Source organism: Amblyomma maculatum, chromosome 1, assembly GCF_055883805.1.
Source record: "Amblyomma maculatum isolate TAMU_Amacu chromosome 1, ASM5588380v1, whole genome shotgun sequence".
Classification (NCBI taxonomy): domain Eukaryota; kingdom Metazoa; phylum Arthropoda; class Arachnida; order Ixodida; family Ixodidae; genus Amblyomma; species Amblyomma maculatum.
In genome coordinates this window covers 465,096,875-465,118,416 of record NC_139344.1, presented here as the reverse complement: position 1 = coordinate 465,118,416, position 21,542 = coordinate 465,096,875, and the positions used below count along the sequence as shown (strand labels likewise).

At 48.2% G+C, this 21,542-nt stretch overlaps 1 protein-coding gene across 2 annotated transcripts in view; it reads right to left on the bottom strand.

The window, feature by feature from the left end:
* LOC146209858 (uncharacterized) overlaps positions 1-21,542 on the bottom strand; it is a 192,040-nt gene that overhangs the window by 29,943 nt on the left and 140,555 nt on the right. For both annotated transcript variants that reach the window (XM_084604528.1, XM_084604520.1), the window contains exons 6-7: positions 13,917-14,085; positions 7,462-7,599 (exon numbers count right to left, since the gene is read on the bottom strand). In XM_084604528.1, coding sequence (XP_084460654.1) covers positions 7,462-7,599; positions 13,917-14,085 — 307 coding nt within the window. The remainder of the gene's footprint in view (positions 1-7,461; positions 7,600-13,916; positions 14,086-21,542) is intronic.

Here is a 21,542-nt window from a genome sequence, read left to right as displayed (position 1 = left end):
GCTAACTCAGATCGACTACTGCAGTTAGGAATTTTTAACACACTATCTGAACTAATTGAAGCCCATAAGACAGCACAAGTGACCCGCCTGTCACGCAGCCTTGCGGGACGCGTAATTCTCGACAAGCTCCACATCCACCCCACTGAGGAGGTGTGCGCAACATCCCATTTATCGGCTGACATAACTAGTAGACTAGTTGTTAAACCAATAGCCAAAAACATGCTACCAGGTAGACATGATGCCCGCAGGAAGACAAGGGCACAGACCCTTGAGAAACAGTACGAGGACGATCCACAAGCAGTGTACGTGGATGCAGCTCAGCACATCAAAAACGGAGCATACGTGGCATGTATGGCCACTCCAAAGTCAACCTTCATTAACGCTATAACATTTCATGCTAGCTCCATATGCGAGGCAGAGGAAGTAGCTATCGCACTGGCCATCGCGGATCCCCACACCAAAACTATTCTAAGCGACTCAAAAAGCGCCGTTCAAAATTTCGCCAAAAATTCTGTAAGCGCACTCGCGGCGCGAATTCTGCGCAACCGATCTCTCAATCACAACATCAATCTCGTATGGGTTCCGGCTCACGCGGGTAACTCCGGAAACGAAGGGGTCGACCGTCTAGCCCGAGGCTTAACCAACCGGGAGACGGGAGATCTATCGGGAACGGACGCGCCTGTGGAGGCACCGCGCACATACGCGGAGGTAACAAACTTTTATCGCGAGCTAAGATGCACGTACCCCGCCCCTCACCCCGACCTCGACCGGGCGCAAGCCACGACACTCAGACGCCTACAAACAAAGGCCATTCTTAGCCCCTACCGACTATCGTTAATTACAAACGGAGAATTCAACCCTGCATGCCGGCACTGCGGTGACGGGACGCCGGCCACTCAAGACCATATACTGTGGGAATGCGCCAGCAATCCCCCTCCAAAGACACTCTTGCCAGCTCCCTCAGCGGAGGAATGGGACAAGCTGTTGGCCAGCCCAAGGAAAACTACGCAACTGGCCCTCGTCACGCGAGCTCAAGAGGTCGCTCCCGACTGGAGGCCACCCTAGACTCGCCCCAGCCCGAAATAATTCCTTTCATTTCGTGGCAATAAAAGTTGTTACCACCACCACCGGTTTTTCGCAATAAACGCCGTTTCAGCCATTTAGCAGATTTCCATTCATAGAAAAAAAGCAAAAGAACCACCTCACTCGCTCTCCAAGAGAACGGCGCACTCCACTGAAAAGAAAGCCGAGGGGGAGGACATCATTGCGAATCTTGCGAGAAAGTGCAGGAGGTTGCTTTCTCGCATCGCTAATAGGTGGCATGGATGTCGCACCCGCCTGTGACGGAACGTTTCACTGAGCGAGAGAACCAGCAACCAGCTCTCCAAAAAAATCCGACGGCTCCGACCACTCCGATGGCCCCAACCGCTCCGGCCGCTCCGGATCCGACGGGTCCGACAGATCCGACTCGACTTTTCGGAGCAAAATAGCTCACCCTCTCTCTGAAAGGAGCGGCTCCGAAGATCCGGCTCGCTCCGGAGCGACACATCCCTACTGCAAAGTCGAATCGTCGTAGCGGCGGCCGTTAGCCACGGCGCGCCGCACTCCTCCCACTAGAGGCGCCACGCGATAGACCCCTAACTTCATACCAAGAGCGAGAGACGGGCTAGCAAGTCGAGTCGTCGCGTAGCGGCGGCCGCTAGCCAGGCGTGAAGACAAGGCGCATTGCGTTTCTTCTGTTGGAGGCGCTGCGCTCGTTTTGACGTCACATCATCATCATCATCATCATCAGCCTGATTATACCCACTGCAGGGCGAAGGCCTCTCCCATATCTCTCCACTTAACCCGGTTCTGTGCTCGCTGCATCCACTTGACCCCTGCGAACTTCTTAATCTCATCCGCCCACCTAACTTTCTGCCGCCCCCTGCTACGCTTTCCTTCCCTTGGAATCCAGTTTGTTACCCTCAGCGACCATCGGTTATCCTCTCTTCGCACTACATGTCCTGCCCATGTCCATTTCTTCTTCTTAATTTCCACTAGAATGTCGTTAACTTGAGTTATTTCTCTGACCCACTCTGCACGCTTTCTATCTCTTAATGTTACCCCTACCATTTTTCGTTCCATAGCCCTCTGGGTTGTCCTCAACTTAAGTAGAACTTGACGTCACAATAGAGAGGTAAGTGGCTGAGCCGGGGGTATATACTCGCGTTCACCGTCTGCCAAGTCATTCGCCATGCCTCCGCAAGAGAAGACGTGTCGCCTCGCTGCTGATAGGAAGCAACGGCGAGCCACAGAGACAGATGAGGAGCGTCTCGCTCGACGGTGTGCTCAAGATGAAGCTAGGCGGGCACGTCGGTCTTCTCGTGAATCCTGCTCATATGACAATAACCCAGATTGGTGCACCATGCTCTGAACAGCGGTACAAGTTGCAGTACGTGCCAGGGAAACAGCTCCTGACAGCAGATGCCCTCAGCAGGCTACCAGCGCCAAATATGGAACCTGGGACCGAGGGTGAACCGCCGGAGTATGTCCTTTCATTGGAATCCCTGGAAGAAGGTATAGTGACGACGCGTGAATTGCAAGAGCTGACGGCCAAAGACCCGAGGTTAGCCAGTGTCACACACTACATTTTGCATGGATGGCCTAAAGCGACTAAAGGAATGGCGAGAGACTTGTTGCCGTTTTTTGATCGTAAGCTGGAGCTATCGTGGGCTCACCGTCTTATTTACTGGGGCAACAGAGTGGTGATACCGCGGAAAGCGCAGGAACGGATGTTGCAGCTGCTACATGAAACCCATCAGGGCTCCTCGGCAATGAAATCAGCCGCGCGTTCATTGTTTTGGTGGCCAGGCCTGGACAGGGACATTCAAAACTTGTCTGCGCAGTGCCGCAACTGCGCGCAAAACCTGCCAGTGCCTACGGCAGCCTCACTAGTGAGTTGGCCGAATACCGCGGACCGGTGGTCTGGTATTAACATCGATTTTGCAGGGCCGTTAGGCGGCAAGATGATACTGATAGTGGTTGATGCCCACACGAAGTGAATTGAAGCAGTACCCTGGAAGTACGCGATACCGCTAGTACAATCTGATGCCTAAGGAGCATGTTTTGCCGGTTTGGCGTGCCACGCACAATCGTGTCCGATAATCACATATTCATAAACACATATAAGTCAGGAATTCGCCATTTTCGAATCGAGAAACAATATCGTGCACCTGCGCACTGCGCCTTTCCACCCCCAGTCTAACGGAGCAGCAGAAAGAGCGGTTCGGACCGTGAAGGACGGGTTGCAGAAAATGGAAGACGGACAGCTGGAAGATAACCTCATGCGTTTATTATTCAACTACAGGCGGACCCCCAAAAAGGAGGAATGTCGCCTTCCGAGATGCTTCTCGGCTATCAGCTACGTTCCCGGCTAGACACATGTCTGCCACCCAGAAATGCGGACTCGTCGGCGGACGCTCACGACTGGACCATCACGCCAGGCAGCAGCGTATACGTGCGGAACTACGGCGCCGGACAAAGATGGGTGCCTGGGAGTGTACAGACGACGTCGGAGACGAGAATGATAACAGTCAACACGCCAACCAGAGTAGTGCAGCGCCACGTCGACCAAGTCCACCGTCGTCAAGAGTTTATGCCAGGGACTGCGTCTGTAGAGGCCACTGCAAGCGCGCAGTTGAAAGGCGGTCCTGACAAGGCGACCAGTGCGGATCTGCCACCAGTGCATACACCCAGGACCACTGAATCGGAGCAAGAACAAAGCCCTCAAGCGTCAGCAGCTGACCAGAGTGAAGCACCATCAGCAGCAACAACGGAGCGCCCACTGGTTCCGTCGGAATTGACTGAACCCCTGCAGCCCACGCCTAGACGATCCATCAGAATAAGACAACCGGTACAGCGGTTTCTCTGATCAGCTGCTGCACTGCACAGGGCGGTGTGGTGCGTTTCCCCGTGATTCCGACAATCTCTCGCTGAACCTTCGTAGCAGCGGGCCAGGGCGAGAAGAGGTCGTAGGGGGGCGTTGCATTGGTGAGTTGCTCGTACTCGAGCAGCGCCGCTCCCATGCGCGAGTGGCGATGATGTCGCAAGCGATGTAATAGCGGGCCGCCGTCCTTTGCGAGCTGTAGGCGATAGATGTGTCGGAGCGCCCGCCGCGTGGCCTGAAGTTGCAAAGGCCACGCACCTGCCTCGGCCAAAGTCGCTGCGCATTGAGAGTTCTGAGGAAGGCCGAGGCAAATGCGGAGCGCCTTGCGATGCTCTACCTCTAGCTTCTTCCAGCATGGTTTGCGCAGTGTGACGGGCGGTAGCACGTAGAGTATTGCCCCCAGAGCCGCGGAGTTGTACAGCCGCAACGCTGCTTGCTGGGAGATGCCCTGGCCTCGAGCAGTGAGCCTGTGTACGGCGGCGGTGGCTCTCCATCTGCAGGCAGTCCTTGATCGCTGCGGGTCGGAAGGAAAGGCGCTGGTCTATGTCCAAGCCCAGGTACCGCACCGAACGTCGCCACGGCAAGAGGGTCCCGTCCAGTGTGAGCGGCGGTGGTCGCTTGCGCGAGCTCGGGACACAGGCCAATGCGACGGATTCGTGCGCGCTGAGCGAGAGACCTAGGCCGTGGAAATAGTCGCTCACCACCGTCAGAGCTGCCTGCAGGCACGCGCGCACCCGTGCTGTTTCGCCCGGGGGTACCAGGCACCACAGAGCAATGTCATCTGCGTATATGGAGATGTGCACATGATGCCGGCAGCCTGCAGGCAGGCAGCCCGGCACCACCGACATCGCCACATTGAACAGAAAAGGTGACAGGGCAGAGCCCTGCGGCACGCCTAGCCCGATTGGGCGAGGCGCCGAGAGAGCACCCACCACGCGAACGCGCATGGAGCGCGCCTGGAAAAAGCTCCGAACGTATTGTACTCCAACACCACCTCCTCGTTTACACCGACGGCTCCGTGGCCAGAGATAGTAGCTCGCTAGCAGCGGCGGCTACCATTCCCGACCTGCAACTGCACAGATAGCTGCACCTGTCATTCCTGGGTTCTTCCACCACGGCGGAGCTGCTGGGCCTACGCCTAGGCCTTGATCTACTGCTTGAACTGACTCCGCCGCCACCCAGGTGTGCCGTGCTATGTGACTCCCGCGCTGCCCTCAGCCGCCTACGAACCACCGGCCGGGGAACTTCGCTGCTGTGTCAGATTCGTGCGCGTCTCGATCGCTTACCGGAGCGCGGCTGCGCGTATACGGGCACAGTGGATCCCCGGGCACTGCGGCATAGAGGGCAACGAACGTGCCGACGAGCTCGCGACCGCAGCACATGAACTCCCTCCTAGCGACGAGCAACTCGCTTTGGAGGATGTGCGTGCGGTAATCGATGATCACCTCCGGACGCATCGCAATAGTTGAGCGCATTCACAGTGTCAGCGGCCGCTCGCTGACTCGGCTGCAACGCGCAATGATCCTCTGTGCACGCATTCGATGTGTGTGGCCTGGGGATGCGCCACGGACTTGCGGACGGATGCGCCACGGACTTACCACCAGTGACGTGTGTGACGGCTGTGGCGCGGTAGAAACTCTCGAACATCTTCTACTGCGCTGCACCGCGCTAGCCGACCACGACGTGAGTTTCTGGCGGCTTATAGAGCGCAGGGGTAATCCCGGACAGCGTAGCTGTGCTCCTGTGGCCGCCGGGCAGTGCGCGCGTCCGTGAGCGAGCACACGTGAGCCTGAGTGAGTACATCGAACAGGCGAGTTTGATGACCCGCCTATTTCACTTCGCCAGATAGTGCGCCCTGTGACTGAATGCTCCACGTGTCCCACAATAACAGCAGATCGCCCAAGACAGCCTTCAGTGTTTTGAACAGTGTGCCAGTGCGTGCGTTGTGAACAGTTGCCTGGACGCAGAGCTATTGCGGAGGCCCGCCCGATGTGCCGAGTGCTCAGTGACCTAAGACATTTGCGGGTGGGCCTCAAGCGAACTACTGTATACTGTACCATAGTGTATATATATTTCTTTTATTTTTACCTACCCTTTTCTTTCTCCCTATCACTCACCTCTTTGATTTCCTCTACCTTCGCCTCGCTATCCCTTTATTTCCGCCGCCCCAGTTCAGGTGCTTCAGATATCAGATAGCAGATACCGGGGCTGGCAAACGTCTTTTCTTTCCTTTTGTACATAAAATAAATAACCACTACAACACCAACCACATACAGCGGTTTCAATTTTAAGGGAGGAGAAATGTATTTCTTGGGTGGTGCCGAAGGCAGCCGCGTGCCTGCGTTCCTGTGCTGAAGGCAGCCCCGTGACTGCGTTCCTGTCGCTCACACACCTCTCCCTCTTCTGTAACCCTCTCAACACGAGAGGTTTATAATCTCGGCTCTGGGCAATAAACGTTGTTGTTCACTGCCGACCAGCGTTCGTGTTGCAGCGCGTGTTCGCGCTGGCTTTACTACACATAGCCACAAATCTTTCAGTTCTAATATGCTTTTCGACAGTGGCTGTTTTAAAGATATTAATGCCCGTCACGGTGGCTTGGTGTTTACGACGCCGGAGTGCTGAACTCAGGGATAGGTGGTAGGATCCTGGCAGCAGCGGCCGCTTTTCGATGGAGGCAAAAAGAAAGGCATGTGACCACTGCATGGTAAAGACCCAAGGTGGTCGAAAGTTCCGGCGCCCTCAACAATGACGTCCCGCATGGCTTTAGTCGCTTTGGGAGGTTGAACCCTATAAACCAAAGCAATAAAAATAAAAGAGAATTGGAGAAAAAAACAGGTGAGTTTGTTTTTAGGAGCACCCAAATTACTGCCGAAGAAATCACTGGGAGCTGCATCCTGCGATTCATCCTATAATCCACGGCAGTGACACGCTGCCATCAGGGACGAGTAGTCCTCTCCTGTGGCATATACCTCGCAAAGCGATAGCTTTCCGAAGGGCGCATCACTCTCCTTTCATCAGGTTTCATTGCTCGTATTTAGCAGCTGTGACGGTTATGGCATTGAAATGCACAGCGATTCCGAACCATACGCGGCCAAGAGTAGGCGCTGGCCTGACAGAATGCAGGAAAATCACTGTGTTCGAGTGCTCCCTGAGAGTGTAAAAAAAGCGTCTACTAAACAAGGAAACGCCATGACCTCACGCAAAAACGCAGGGCTTAACTTGATTTAAAATGCCCGAGCAACAGGGGTTAAGAAACAGGCACCGCACAGCTGTCCTTTGGGACAGCACAGAAGCACTAGGGAGCGGAGATCTCTTTAAATAACGTCCGGTGCCCGGATATTCACGTTTCGGTAAAGCGTTCTGCTCGGCGAGTTAGTTTATAGAGGCAATGGAACAGATTTAGCGCGGAACAGCTAGGAAAGTACCAGAAGAACAGTGACACGAAAGAGCGCTTTTGGCCTGATGCGGCCTTATTCTCGCGAAGTGGACCTAAAAGCGCTTTATGCTTAATATGCGAAGGGCAGAGCCTAGCATACCTGTGAAACTTTCTTGTACAGTTCTTCGGATGTGGGTGAGCCGCACATGAGGATACGCTTCACCGTTGGGACGTCCCCCTCTTTCAAATCAAAGGCTATCTTCCGGAACGTAGTTGGAAAAGCAGCGACCGACGTCACCTGAAAAGCGTCCGCAATTAATTATTGTTTTGTTCTCTGCACCTGTAAGAAGAAGGAAAAGAAAATGCACGGGCCTGCTACTGGCTCTGTATTGAGGCGCGGTAACTGTCTCATTTTTTTGTGGACACTTCCACAATTCTTCCAGACTCTCAGCTAGCAGCACAATATTGTCTGCATATATCCAACCGCGGAGGCGCTGCTCTACCGCCTTTCCACCTAATCTATATGACAGGTTAAAACCTAGGTTACTGTCTTGTATCTTCCGTTCCAGGTTTATCAAATAAAGCATGAACAGCAGCGGTGATAGAGGATAGCCTTGTCCTAATCATTTGCATACTTTGACATCTTCCGTACTTCTTATTAATTCCCATGTAATTTCTACTTTGTTATCCCGGTATATTTCCTGGAGGAACTCTATTATCTCATAACCGATACCTTCTTTTAATATGTTCAATAGTTCCCTGTTTACGTTGTCGTACGCCCCGTTTATGCCCAGGAAGTCAAGAAGGACTTTTTGTTGCGCTAGTTGGTGCAGCATTTTTCAAAAATGAACGAAGCGTTAACGACACATTCACATGAAAGAAGACACGGACAAGCGCTTCGTCCATTTTTGAAAAATGTCCTGGAAGGCCAAGTACAAAGGTATATTTTCACTCTAGATATTTCGATACACTGTGTAAGCACGACCAGGCTATCATCTAAGCACCTACCATTTCTAAAGCCGTTCTGAAGTTCTCCGAGTATCTTGTTACTTTCTACCCATGCTTGCACCTTTAATTTCACCGTCTGCATGGCCAACCTGTACATAACAGATGTTTTGGTAATCGGCCTGTAGGATTTTATGTGCATCCTTTCTTCTTGTCCCTTTATAAATCAAATTCATTTTACTCTGCCGCCAGCTGTCGGGAATTTGCTTATTCGTTATGACTGTTTCCAGAGCTTAACGTTTCCTTACTTTTTGGACCAAGTTCATTAATCAGCTTGATCGGAATTCCATCTGTTCCTGGAGGTGCGTTTTTAGGAATATTTTTTTTCTGCCTTTTTCCAGTTTAGATCGGTCAGTTCTAAGCTGCATTGCATTCTGCTACCTTGTGTTGCTTCCTGATTTGCGGAGATTACCCTATCGTCGCTCTTAAATGACTCGACTTTAACTGATGTAATGTAGTTCACTGCGTTGTCACCCTTTAAACAATTCCCCCCGTTTTCTTGAATCCGATCCTGCTTTCTTTGATTCTTCTTCTCTAGCCAGCTTATATGTTTCCAGAATTTTCTTGCTCCGCCTCTAGAGGCATCGTTTATGTCAGCCAACAAGCGATCGGTGGAGTGCCTTATTTTACTTTGGACAAGGGCCTGTACCTCAAGTTTCTTTTGTCGATATGATTCCCATATTTTGGTCGATTTCCTCCTGAGATACCTCTGCTTTCTTTGCCACTCGGTTTTCCTTTGAAGGAGCCCGTTGTTGTTCAATAGCTTCCCTGATTTCCTTATTCCACTAGCTCCGTGGCTTCCTCTTTCCATTCCAGCGGTTTGCTACTTTAACCTCCTTAATTTTCATCCTTATGAGTAGTTCTACCTGTTCATAATCCCAGTCTTCCATGGGGCTTTTCTCCATTGCTTCCGCTATGTCTGCTGCTATCTGCGCTATTTGATCGTCGTTTAATTTTGCGTTTACGTTTTGTCTAAGTTCCATTTCTCTTTTCATCAAAGGCCCCATCTGCAGTATAATACCTTTATGATCACTTCCCAGACTACACTCCCCTTCTTCGTCTATTTCCATTTTTGTGACCTTGCTATAAATTTCCTGGGACATTAGACAATAGTCAATGGTCATCTGCCTGTTGCGGAATTCCCACTTGATTTGGCCTTCACATTTTATTTCTCTATTTACTATAACTAGATCGTGTCGTTCACAGAAATCTAGCATTAGCTTCCCGTTACAATCCGTGTATCCATCCAGATCGTCGATGTGGCCGTTCATGTCCCCCAACAGAATAATATTGGCCCCGTCTCCAAACTGGCTTATATCGTCACTGAGACGTTCAACGCGATCCTTGTTTTTTTGCCTGTATTGATGTCAAGTTCCTAAATAAACTACCCCTAGCCATGTCTTTATGCCGGCCATTGTTCCTGATACCCAGATATGTTCTTTACAAGATGATTTATTTTTTTGCCAATTTGTTCCCTGGTGTATCAACACACCTACCCCTCCACCTTTTTTATCCGTTCTCGTTCTGTTGCACCCTTCCCAGACGTAGCCTTCTATAAACGGAGGATCTGCTAGATCTCTGAGTTGGGTCTCGCAAAGAGCGTACACATCTATTTTGTCATTCTTCAACCGCTGTTCTATCTCTAGCCATTTCGCTCTTTTTTACCCTCCTTGCATGTTTATGTAGATGATCCTAGTGATAAATCTCTTCTTTGTACTTTTCTCTATCGACCTCCTGCTTGCCAATTTTTGGGGCTCAGCCTCCATTATTACACTTTCTTCCGCCTCACTTCTAACTACCTCTGGGCACGGAGTCCTCGCGGACCCCCTAAAAACGCTACAGCCCTGCCTGCCAGGCGCCAGCCGATCTCTGCTCCCACCCTTCTGTTAAAATGAATGCCATCTCGCTGAAAAGCCCTATCAAAATCTGCTTTATGCACCTCCCTGTTTACCTCAACCCCTTCGAAACGCTTCTCCAGGCTTAAATTTCTTATGTCCAGATTAACTGTCACTACGTCCTTTTCAGCTTTCCGTTCAATCCTAGCACCTCCGGTACTGTGCATACAACTATCTGCGCTTGCTGTGCTATCTCCCTGATATCGTCAACTCCCTTAGCTAAACTTACCACCACTCCTGCAGCGTCACCATTTAGGATATCGTTTAGCCTCGCGGCTACTATCACCATACTGCGCTCTGCGGAATTTTTCAACAGCCTATTTTTACTCTCGTTCACCATACTAGCGCGCGCCACACAAGCGCCTCCTGCTGGCAAGACTGGCGACACGTACACACGCAATCTAATGACGCATACGGGTAGCATTTTTCGTCTGCTTGCAATCGCGCGTGCAAGGAAATATCGTTGTCGAGCAGTGCTTCAGCGTAGCATAATTAGTTTTCCTACGCTGTGCCGCCCGAAAGCGTGATTGTTATTGACATTGCTGAGTACTGATTCGACCCGCTCGTCAGCTACTCAACTAAAAAAGCAGGAACCAATAGCAGCCACGAAAGCTTGGCGGTTGGCATGCAGGAAATATGCGGTGGTTAGAGATGTTGAACAAATATACTGATTATTATGAAGACGCTGCTCTCCGTGCCCAGTTTGCCGGCGATGTGCGCTCCAAGCTCGCTTCCAGGTTTTAGCAGTAAAAAAAAAAAAATACCGTGGCCCAATCAGACAACGTCACCCACCGTAACTAGCGCGACACCCATCCTGCCCATGCTCACGCCTGCTCACGCGCTCATTGGTCCCACGCTGCAGTCCTGAATGGCACCGGCCCAAGCATCTGGCGCCATCTGGCGCTGTCAAGGCGATCTGGGCATGCAAAGCCACGACCACCTCGATCGACCTGTGATAGCCTCCGCTATCGGTAATCGCTCGCGGATCATTGTTTATTCGCATGTATAACAACTCCGTACAAAGGACCATGAATAACGAATAAACTGGGAGGATTGTTTGACCAATACTCAGGTGCTGATAGAGTGATTACAGCGTACAAGCGAGCTTTTTTCCACATCCACTTTGCTTCTGCTGTCCAGGGCGACTCGCCTGGCGTCTGCTAGCTCCGCTGCTGAAGGCGTCTTGCGATTCAAGGATGTATCTTTTATGCGGTAGGCTTCTCAGTAAAACGGCCCGAAAGTCCAACGTCTATTACAGCGTTAACCCATTCAGAAGCGCCGTCCGCTGCCGCCTCGATGTGAAACATGCAAAGCCCAGTGACGTCTAGGGCAGTGTCTAGGGCATCTACCGGTTGTCGGTAGATGCCGCTAGTCTCTCAGCTAACACCACCGCCAACGGCAGGCCTGGAGCGGCTTCACAGTTCACGTCTCCCGGAGCGACAGCGGACGACGCCGGTGCCGAAAGCTGTGTGCTTGTGCAGGAATGCTCTTGGGACCCGAGTACAGCAGGCAGCCTTAATGTACACCAGGTTCAAGTTGCACTAGTGTGACGTCAATGAAATGAGCAAATAAATTGCTTCCCCTTTTTGGAGTCCGATCTGTTCGTCCGTGCGCGCACACAAAGTATACTCAAGAATTGTGCTTAAAAAACACGCCGACCGCGAAATCGACGCAGAGTGAAGTAATTGTAACATGCAGCAACGAAGACAGTGTGAAATGCCATCGAGTCAAGCGAGCTGACGCGGAGAGCTTTCTCTGGGGTGTCCAGTCGATACAGACAGGTATCCTGTGTCGTCACTGGTCTTTCCTCTGCTGACGTCACGTCGCAGTTGTTTGATGACGTCATGATGTTTACCTATGTACACGTTTTCGTCGCAGAGATGTCACACTCGATGGGTTTTGAAAAACGGAGTCTTTGCCTGGCTACTATTTAAAATCAAATTGAAATATTTTCGCAGCAAAATGAGAGGTTAGGATTTTTGGGGAGCCTCTCTGTATAACCAAGAAAGCAACCGTAATCCTTCTCACGCTTCAAAAATTGGTGTCTATACATATATCCCTTTAATTCAAAGAGCAAAACGGTGTTGTACTCCACAGAGACGGCTCGGTGGTTATATCTCTTGACTTCTGAGTACGAAGACACGGGTCGATCACGGCAGCGACAACAACTGCGCTCTTGCGAAGGCGAAGTGGAATGCGCCCAGGTAATGAGCGATGTCAGCGCATGTGAAAGAATCCCAGGTGGTCAAAATTTTTGTAGCACTTTACGATGATGTATGTCATAACCAATACTGTGGCACTAACCTCCATCTACTATATGAAAACTAGGTTATTATGGTCCAGCTAGCATTCATTTACTGCTGTTTCTTTAACACGTGCGATAATGTACGTGCCGGAATAATATATATTTACGTTCATTAAAAGTCAGACATGGTGAAGTAAAGAATGTATTGCCGTGTCGGCCGTTAAATATATATATATATATATATATATATATATATATATATATATATATATATATATATATATATATATATATATATATCATGCCTGACTTGCAGGTTCCACAGTTTTATAGGGGGTATAGATTTTCCAGGCATGAAGAGAAATGAGACTAATACGACGGCGTTTATCTGTAGAGTACAGAAAAACTTTCGTACTTCTCGCTTGCCAACTGAGATGAGCACGCAGCGATAATTTGTTCACGTGTGAGGGGTACGTCCACCACACATGCCACCACACAGCCTAATTGGTGAGGTTCGCTATGGCTGGCATGAAGGGCGAAAAGCACATTGAAAGCGGAATTATACCTGCAATGGCTCTAAAACGTCTTTTCAGCAGTAAGGTATCGAAACAGCAACATTGGCGTGGCTGCGTGCCAGAGCAGCAACCCGACATGAATTTCAAACAAAATCTCATAAATAACCTGTCACTATAACTCTGCAACAACAGAAATGAACTTGGTCCAACACAACCCTTCGGATGGCAATATTCTTTAGCGGCCTGAGACTACCTAATCGTGGCTACCGTGCAGGCGCGGCCGCGGCGATGCCGCAGCCCCGCAGTCCATAATAGAGACTTTAGCGCTACCGCGCGAGCATCAGTACGCATGCGCAGATCCCCCCGATGGTGACGGATGGCGCCACGTACGTTCCTGTCAACTTTCGGTGGACGCCGCTCGCAGGGACCAATCAGCGCGTCCTGTGCTGACGGTGCGTGGTAGCTGCACACGGCCGCGGTAAGGGGCAGCGCTAAACTAAATGTCTCCAATGAAACGGCCGTGCGGTGGCACACCGGTCGGCAGAAAATGGCCGCGCCTCAGAACGGCTCAAAAATTTGGTCTATAATTCTGATCGAGAACGCTGGTCGCGAGACCGTCAGGCCCTTAACATCTCAAACTATTGCGAGGATTGGTCGCCAACACAAGTATAACTTCCCAGACAAAGCTCAAGACTGATTCTTCATTGCGGGGAATATGTGGGTAGTGTTTCATTTGAGAAAGGCATATTTTTCGAAGCACACCAATGCAACTGGCCAAAGCAAATTTAGAAGTGCTTTGAATTCGTAGCCTTCAAATCGGGTCCAACTGTTTTTGGTCACTTTACACTGGTCCGATTAGAGTGATGTAAGCGTCTTAAAAATGCCGTGAGTACGGAGCCTCAGAGGTAAGCGATTCAGACAAAGCGCGCCACTGTTCCTTAATTTTAACAATTACCCGGTGCTTGTTGACGATGTCGATGAACTCGGAAGCGGACAGGCCTCCTCGAGATGGTACAACCTTGGCACCCGAGCAGAGTGCGGATGCGGTCAGAACGAAGCCAGCAGCGTGCGTCACCGGGTTCCAGCCTAGGTACACGTCTCCCTCGTAGAACACGTCCACCCCTCTGGGCAAGAAAAATGCACAAGAAAAGAAAAAGTGAACGTTGTAGAGCAGTGGGGGAGGCAGAAAGCGTTTATTTTTCAATAGCGATAAAGAAATCTGATTCATTTCTCTACAGATCAGACTTTTCCTCATAGGACAGTTAACAGGGGAAGTGCGCTTATATACAAAGATACGAAGAAATAATGAAATGATATGAATTAAAAAAGCTAGAACTGAACGTAACCGGGCAAAGAATACAAATATATCTCATTAATGGATTACAGAAAGCGTGTTACTAATATCAATAAATTGTCCCTCTAAGCGCGGTTCAGGCATCAAGCAGTCTGAACTGAAAATAAACATTCGCTGTAGCTTTATTTTCCTAAATAGGAGCTATTTATTTTAGACAGCGGTAGATATAATGGTAAAACACCTTTTGGCACATGACTGACATGAAGAGGATTTGTTATCACGAGTTGTCAGTCCCCATTCAACTAACGATGCTCATTAGAAGAAAGGGGAGAAAGTATATTTTATTTATAAAACGAATAATTTCAAGTGGTAAGTTTATTTCACAACCATAAGCTGACTACATATATTGATGAAGCAATTATTCACCTATTTGGTGATTAGATCATCAGTTATGCCAACTGAACATTGTGAGTTGAGTGAATAGTTTATTTAATTTATCAGCAAAAAATTGCTAGGCTTTAGAAAATAGTTTACTTGAAATTGACGTGAGCGGTGACAAATGACTAAAACGGAAGATATACAATGTTAAGAAAAGGGGTCAGAGAACTTCACAAACCTCATTACGAGAAATACATGTTAAACCGCTGTGTACACATAAGAAAAATGTCTGCTAGTGATCATGATATACAAAGTTTCGAAGGGCAATGTACATGAAAGTATACTGTATAAAGTATAAAGTATAAAGTATACGGCTTCTCCTGCCGAATCGCTCTAACTATCACGAGATGGCGCCAGCATAGGTAGTCCGTCGCTCCTCCGATTGCACGTGGCTACCGGAAACGGACGGACTGGCGACAGCGGGAGCTTCCGAAAGCGTGAAATCGATGAGTTCTTTCTTTTTTTTTTTATTAACTTTACTGCTTTTTCTGCTAGTTAGTTAGGTGTAGCCTAAAGAATAGATTTTAGCTCTTTGTCCTAGCAGCCTGGTTTTCGTGCCGGCAGCTAGGTTTTTTTCGGCGTTCATTCTTTAATTACTTTGTTTGATAATTATTCTCTTTTCTAGGCTATTGCCATTAGCAGAATTTATTTTAACGTGTGTTTGCTAGTCGTTTTTGTGTCTTTTCTTTGCAGTCTGTATAATCTGAGAATTTGTAGTAGAAATAGTTCAGTTGATAGATGTGCTTAAGGTGTGCAATCAAAAGAAAGTAAAATGTATTTAGTGTGAGGCACATGTTAATCTAAAGAAAACGCGTTTCGACTCGGTAGAGGAAGCGAAAGGCACTGACTTTTTGTGCCGGTCTTGCTGGTGAATTCGCGCCTAGATAGATTTGAACTAGAAAAGAGCGGTTTAGTGTCTTGTGTGGAAGCCTTAGAAAATGAATTAGGTTTATTCGGGGCACAAAATCAGAAACTGCTGGGACAGCTTCCTCAAATGGAAAACAAAAATGGCGACATTGCCCTTGGAAGAAACGAGGACGGACATTCCAGTGTGGGCCACGTGGCAGACACCAGTACTGCCATTGAAGTCATAAGCAAAGTAGGTCAAGCGGAGTCGAACCCACAGAATTATTTAGAAGTATCAACTAAGAAGTCAGGAAAAAGAAAGAAGTAAGCAAGAATGAAAATCCTAGAGAGAAGGACACAGATAACCGAAAGCAGAAAACCAACAGTTGGAAGGGAGAGAGAGAATGCCCAGGTGCTTATCGCCGGGGATTGCAACATGAGCAGATGGAAGCGAGATATAATGGAACGTGTAAAGGGTGATAAGCGAGTGCTAGTTGGAACCTTCCCAGGGATGACAATGAGCGCAGTGCTGAAAGAGAGTAAATAGGCTGTTGAAAAATTCTGCACAGCGCAATATGGTGATTGTTGCCGCGGGGCTGAACGATGTCCTTAATGGTGACGCTGCAGGAGTGGTGAACAGTATAGCTAAGGGAGTTGACGATATTAGGGCAATAACACAGCAAGCGCAGACAGTTGTATGCACAGTACCGGATGTGCTAGGAATTAACGGAAAGCTTGAAAAGGTCGTGGTGACAGTTAATCAGGACACAAGAAAGTTGAACGTGGAGAAGCATTTCGAAGTGGTTGAGGTAAACAGGGAGGCGCATAAAGCAGGTTTTGGCAGGGCGTTTTAGCGAGATGGCATCCATTTTAACAGAAGGGTGGGAGCAGAGATCGTCTGGTGCCTGGCAGGCAGGGCTGTAGCTTTTTTAGGGGGTCCGCGAGGGCTCCATGCACAAGGGTAGTTAGAAGTGAAGCAGAAGAAATCAAAATAAGGGAGGCTGAGCCCCTGAAAAATGGCAAGGAGCAGGTCGAGAAAGATAGGTGCAAAAAGAAATTTAACACTAGGATCAGCTACATAAACATACAAGGAGGATGAAAAAGAGCGAAATGGCTAGAGATAGAACATCAGTTGAAGGATAACAAAATGGGTGTGTACGCTCTATGCAAGACTCATCTTAGGGATCTAGAAGATCCGCCGTTTATAGAAGGCTACGTCTAGGAAGGGTGCAACAGAATGAGAACGAAAAAAAAAAAGGGGGGGGGGGAAGGTATGTTGATACACAAAGGAAAAAATTTGCAAAGAGTAAAATCATTTTGCAAAGAACATATCTGGGTATCTGGAACCATTGCCGGCATAAGGGCATGGCTAGAAGTAGTTTATTTACGAACAGGACACCAATGCAGGAAAAAAAGGAGAATCTCGTTGAATGTCTCAGTGACGATACAAGCCGGTTTGGAGACGGGGCCAATATAATTCTGCTGGGGGACAGAAAAGGCCGCATCGACGATCTGGATGGATACACGGATTGTAACGGGAAGCTAATGCTAGATTTCTGTGAGCGGCACGATCTAGTTATAGTAAATAGAGAAACAAAATGTGAAGGCCAAATCACGTGGGAATTCCGCAACAGGCAGACGGCCATTGACTATTGTCTAATGTCGCAGGAAATTTATAGCAATGTCACAAAAATGGAAATAGACGAAGAAGGGGAGTGTATGTCTGGGAAGTGATCATAAAGGTATTATACTGCAGATGGGGCCTTTGATGAAAAGAGAAATGGAACTAAGACAAAACGTAAACGCAAAATTAAACGACGATCAAATAGCGCAGATAGCAGCAGACATAGAGGAAGCAATAGAGAAAAGCCCCATGGAAGACTGGGATTATTAACAGTTAGAACTACTCATAAGGAGGAAAATTAAGGAGGTTAAAGTAGCAAACCGCTGAAATGGAAAGAGGAAGCCACGGAGCCGGTGGAATAAGGAAACCAGGGAAGCTATTGAAAAACGAGGGGCTGCTTGAAGGAAACACTGAGTGGCAAAAAAAAGCCCAGGTATCTCAGGAGGAAATCGACCAAAAATGGGAGTCATATCGACAAAAGAAACTTCAAGTGCAGGCCCTCGTCCAAAGTAAAATAAAGCAGTCCACCGATCTCTGGATGGCTGACATACACGATGCCTCTAGAGGCGGAGGAAGAAAATTCTGGAACAATATAAGCTGGCTAGGGAAGAAGAATCAAAGAAAGCAGGATTGGATTCAAGAAAACGATGGAAATTGTTTAAATGGAGACAACGCAGGTAACTACATTACGTCAGTTATAGCCGAGTCATTTAAAAGCGACGATAGGGTAATCTCCGTAAATCAGGAAGCAACACAAGGTAGCAGAATACAAAGCAGCTTAGAACTGACCAATCTAAACTGGAGAAAGGCAGAAAAAAATATTCCTAAAAACACATGTACAGGAATAGATGGAATTCCGATCAAGCTGATTAATGAATTTGGTCCGAAAAGTAAGGAAACGTTGTTAAAAGATCTGGAAACATGCCATAACGAATAAGCAAATTCTGAACAGCTGGCGGCAAAGTAAAATGCATTTGATTTATAATGGGAAAGGAGAAAGGATGCACATAAAATCCTGCAGGCCGATTACTATAACATCTGTTATGTACACGTTGACCGTGCAGGCGGTGAAATTAAAGGTGCAAGCATGGGTAGAAAGTAAGAAGATACTCGGAGACCTTCAGAACGGCTTTAGAAATGGTAGGCGTTTAGACGATTGCCTGTTCATGGTTACCCAATGCATCGAAATATCTAGAGTGGAAAATAGACCTTTGTATTCGGCCTTCCTGGACATCCACAGGTTGTACGACAACATAAACAGGGAACTGATGTAGAATATACTAAAAGGAGAAGGTATCGGAAATGAGATAACAGAGTCCCTACAGTAAACTTACCGGGGTAACAAAGTAGAAATTACAATGGGAAGGGATAAAAAGTACGGAAGCTGTTAAGGTATGCAAAGGATTAAGACAAGGCTGTACTCTATAACCGCTGCTGCTTATGCTTTATATGATAAACCTGGAACGGAGGATACAAGAAAGTAACCTAGGTTTTAACGTGTCATATATATTGGGCGGAAAGACGGTCCTCCCCGGTTTAATGTATGCCGATGATATTGTGCTGCGAGTAGGGAGTCAGGAAGAATTGCAAACTCTAGTTAAGTATTGTGGAGACAAAGGAGACGCTCTAGGCTTCAGTTTTAGCGCAGTTAAGTCGGGTCTGATAAGTTTCAACGGCTCAATTGATCAGGGTCTTAAAATACAAGGCCATGAAATACCCAGAGTAGCAGAATATAAATATCTCTCAGTATGGTTAGCGAAGGATTGGCATACATTGAAAAGCATGAGAAATCACTTAAGGCAAAGGAGAGAAGAAATGCCGGGATAATGAAGCATAGATGATATTGGAGATACAACAGGTACGAGGTTTTGAGGAGTATTTGAAAATAAATTACGGTGCTCAGGCCTATTTTCAGAAATGCGGTTTTGTGCTTAAAATCTGAGGTACATTCGACATTAAAAATAAATCAATGAGCCGTCGGATGATTAGCACTGGGTGCCCACGGCAAAACCACAAATGAGGCGGTACATCGAGATATGGGCTGGGATCTTTTGAAGTACGGGAGGCTCAGAGAAAAATATTATATGAGGAACGCCTGAGGGAATTGGACAGTAATAGATGGGCAGCTATGGTATTTAGATATCTATATATAAAAAAGCGGTGACTCACAATTGAGGAAAAGAACTAGGAAACTAACCAGTAAGTATGCTGGTCACAAGGATGAAGAAATAAAGAGCGTTTAGCAACAGGTGAAAAACACAGAAAGTAAAAATTGGATGAATTTGATGGAGAAAAACAGAGTGTTGAATTATACCGAAAGTGGAAAAAGCAGATAAGGAAGGAAGATTTCTTTGATAACTCAAGAGGCAGTGCTCTACTTTTTGAAGCTAGATCAGTGTGCCTTAGAAAACGCAGCTACAAAAAGAAATTTAACAATGAAGATGACGCATGAGCAGTATGTGGTAACTCCAGTGAAACAATTGACCATATTATACTCGAATGTAATGGTATCCATCCGGAAGTGGATGCAGGCGCACTTACTCTTCCTGAGGCCCATGGGTTTAGAGATACTAGTGGCCGGGTGAATGAACCTGCGGTGGAGCTAGCAAAAACTGATTGGAAGATTGGTGGCTTAAAAGCAGAAAATGGACATAATGTTAGTAATTTAGAAACAAAAATTCAATAAATAAAATGATGGTACAGATAGCCAATCTAAACCAATATGATGTGGGGGGAAAATAACATGATATCAACTGCTACCACCCCGTTTCAAAGGAGACGCTCCTATATTCCATTCATCAATCCACCAAATAGTCGAGAGATGGCCCCAGCAGCGCGGCAGCGCAAGCGCCAACCCTCGCCTTGTGACTGCGCACGCGGGAAAGTCATAGGTCTTCGGCATCGGGAACTCGACGCGAGCGGACGCATCCTTTCAGACTGCGCAGTCTCCGGAGAGAATCCTTGTGGTACTGTTCTCGAGCTTATCCCCTGCCCAAGCGTGGGCGAACGTTCGCCCGCAAACTTGTTGGTATGTAGGAGGACCTAGATTCACAAACGAGTTTTATTGCTAGCGGGCGTTGTTGTTTTTGCAACAATAAATGCCTGTTTGTTTTCAGCACGTGTTCCTTCTTTTTTCTTTTTCCAAGAGTACGGCCCGCCGTGTTCGGCGTACGCTCGCTAGCGCGCACGGGGTGTGGTCGGCGGTTTTTGAGAGTCAGCCGCAAATAAGCGGGGAAAACGCACTTATTCCTACACCACACAATACACAGTGTAAAATAATTGTCCAAGTAAACAGAGGTTCAAAAATATACAGTCATGGCATGAGCATGTGTGTTGTGATGTATACAGCTCTGAATTTGCATAGATATATACACTATAATAACTGTACTAAGGTTGGCGCAAAAAACCTGGGCGCGTCCTTTCGACGCGGAATTTAAAGAGCAAGACCATCGGTAAAGTAACTCTCGCTCCAAAGGTAGAAAAGTTCCTGACAAAGAAAGCTTACGACCTTCGTTCGTAGACGCGTCAGGACGGGGAAAAGCGCACGTCGGCTCCGGCTCGAGACGACAACCTCACAACGAGTGCGCCATAACGCGAAAGCACCAGCTAAGATTAGCAATCGTACAAACGGACCGCGAGGACATCTACCATTTATCCGAAATCGGTTGACATTAAGAGTTCTCTGAAACCGGCGTGGACTGCCCTCTAAACAGCACGAGCAACCACGCATACCTGAGCCATGTGACGACTACATTCTTTAAGTGGGCAGTTGGGGCACTGCGATGTAGCCAGTCTCTTGTAGAAAACGCCCCCCCCCCCCCCCCTCTCCTCCAAGAGCCACATAAAGTCACGTATATGGCCTGGAAGAAACGATGCCGTGAGCGGTAACCAAGAAGTGAAATCCGCCCTTCCCCCGCGTTCTGCAGACCTTTGGGCAAGAAGTAATGTTCCCGTGGGTTCTTCTGCTCTGTTAGCCAAAATATCTAAGTCCGGGCTGACATGGCGGACGTGGCGATGAAATGGTATCATAGAAGAATAAAAAACAGGCATCTGGAAGGCCTGTGGATCCCTGGTATATCAGGGACAAGCTCGCTCACACTTGTGTCTAAAAAATAGAATGCAAGCACTCGCGATGTGCACTCATGCCCTTGCAACAAACGAAGGTAGCGCAGAGCCAACAGCCGGCAGCAGACAAAGAAAGAACAGACAAGTGCCGCATGGCACCCCAGTTTGTGCGACCTGTCCCCATAAATGAAATCACAAGAGACTAAAGGGAACGCAAATCCGTAAAAGGCCGGTAGTTCAAGTTCCCTGGCCGCGACCAGCTTGCAGCGCACCTCGTTTAAGACAGAAATCCACAATGAAGCTGTTATCCCATG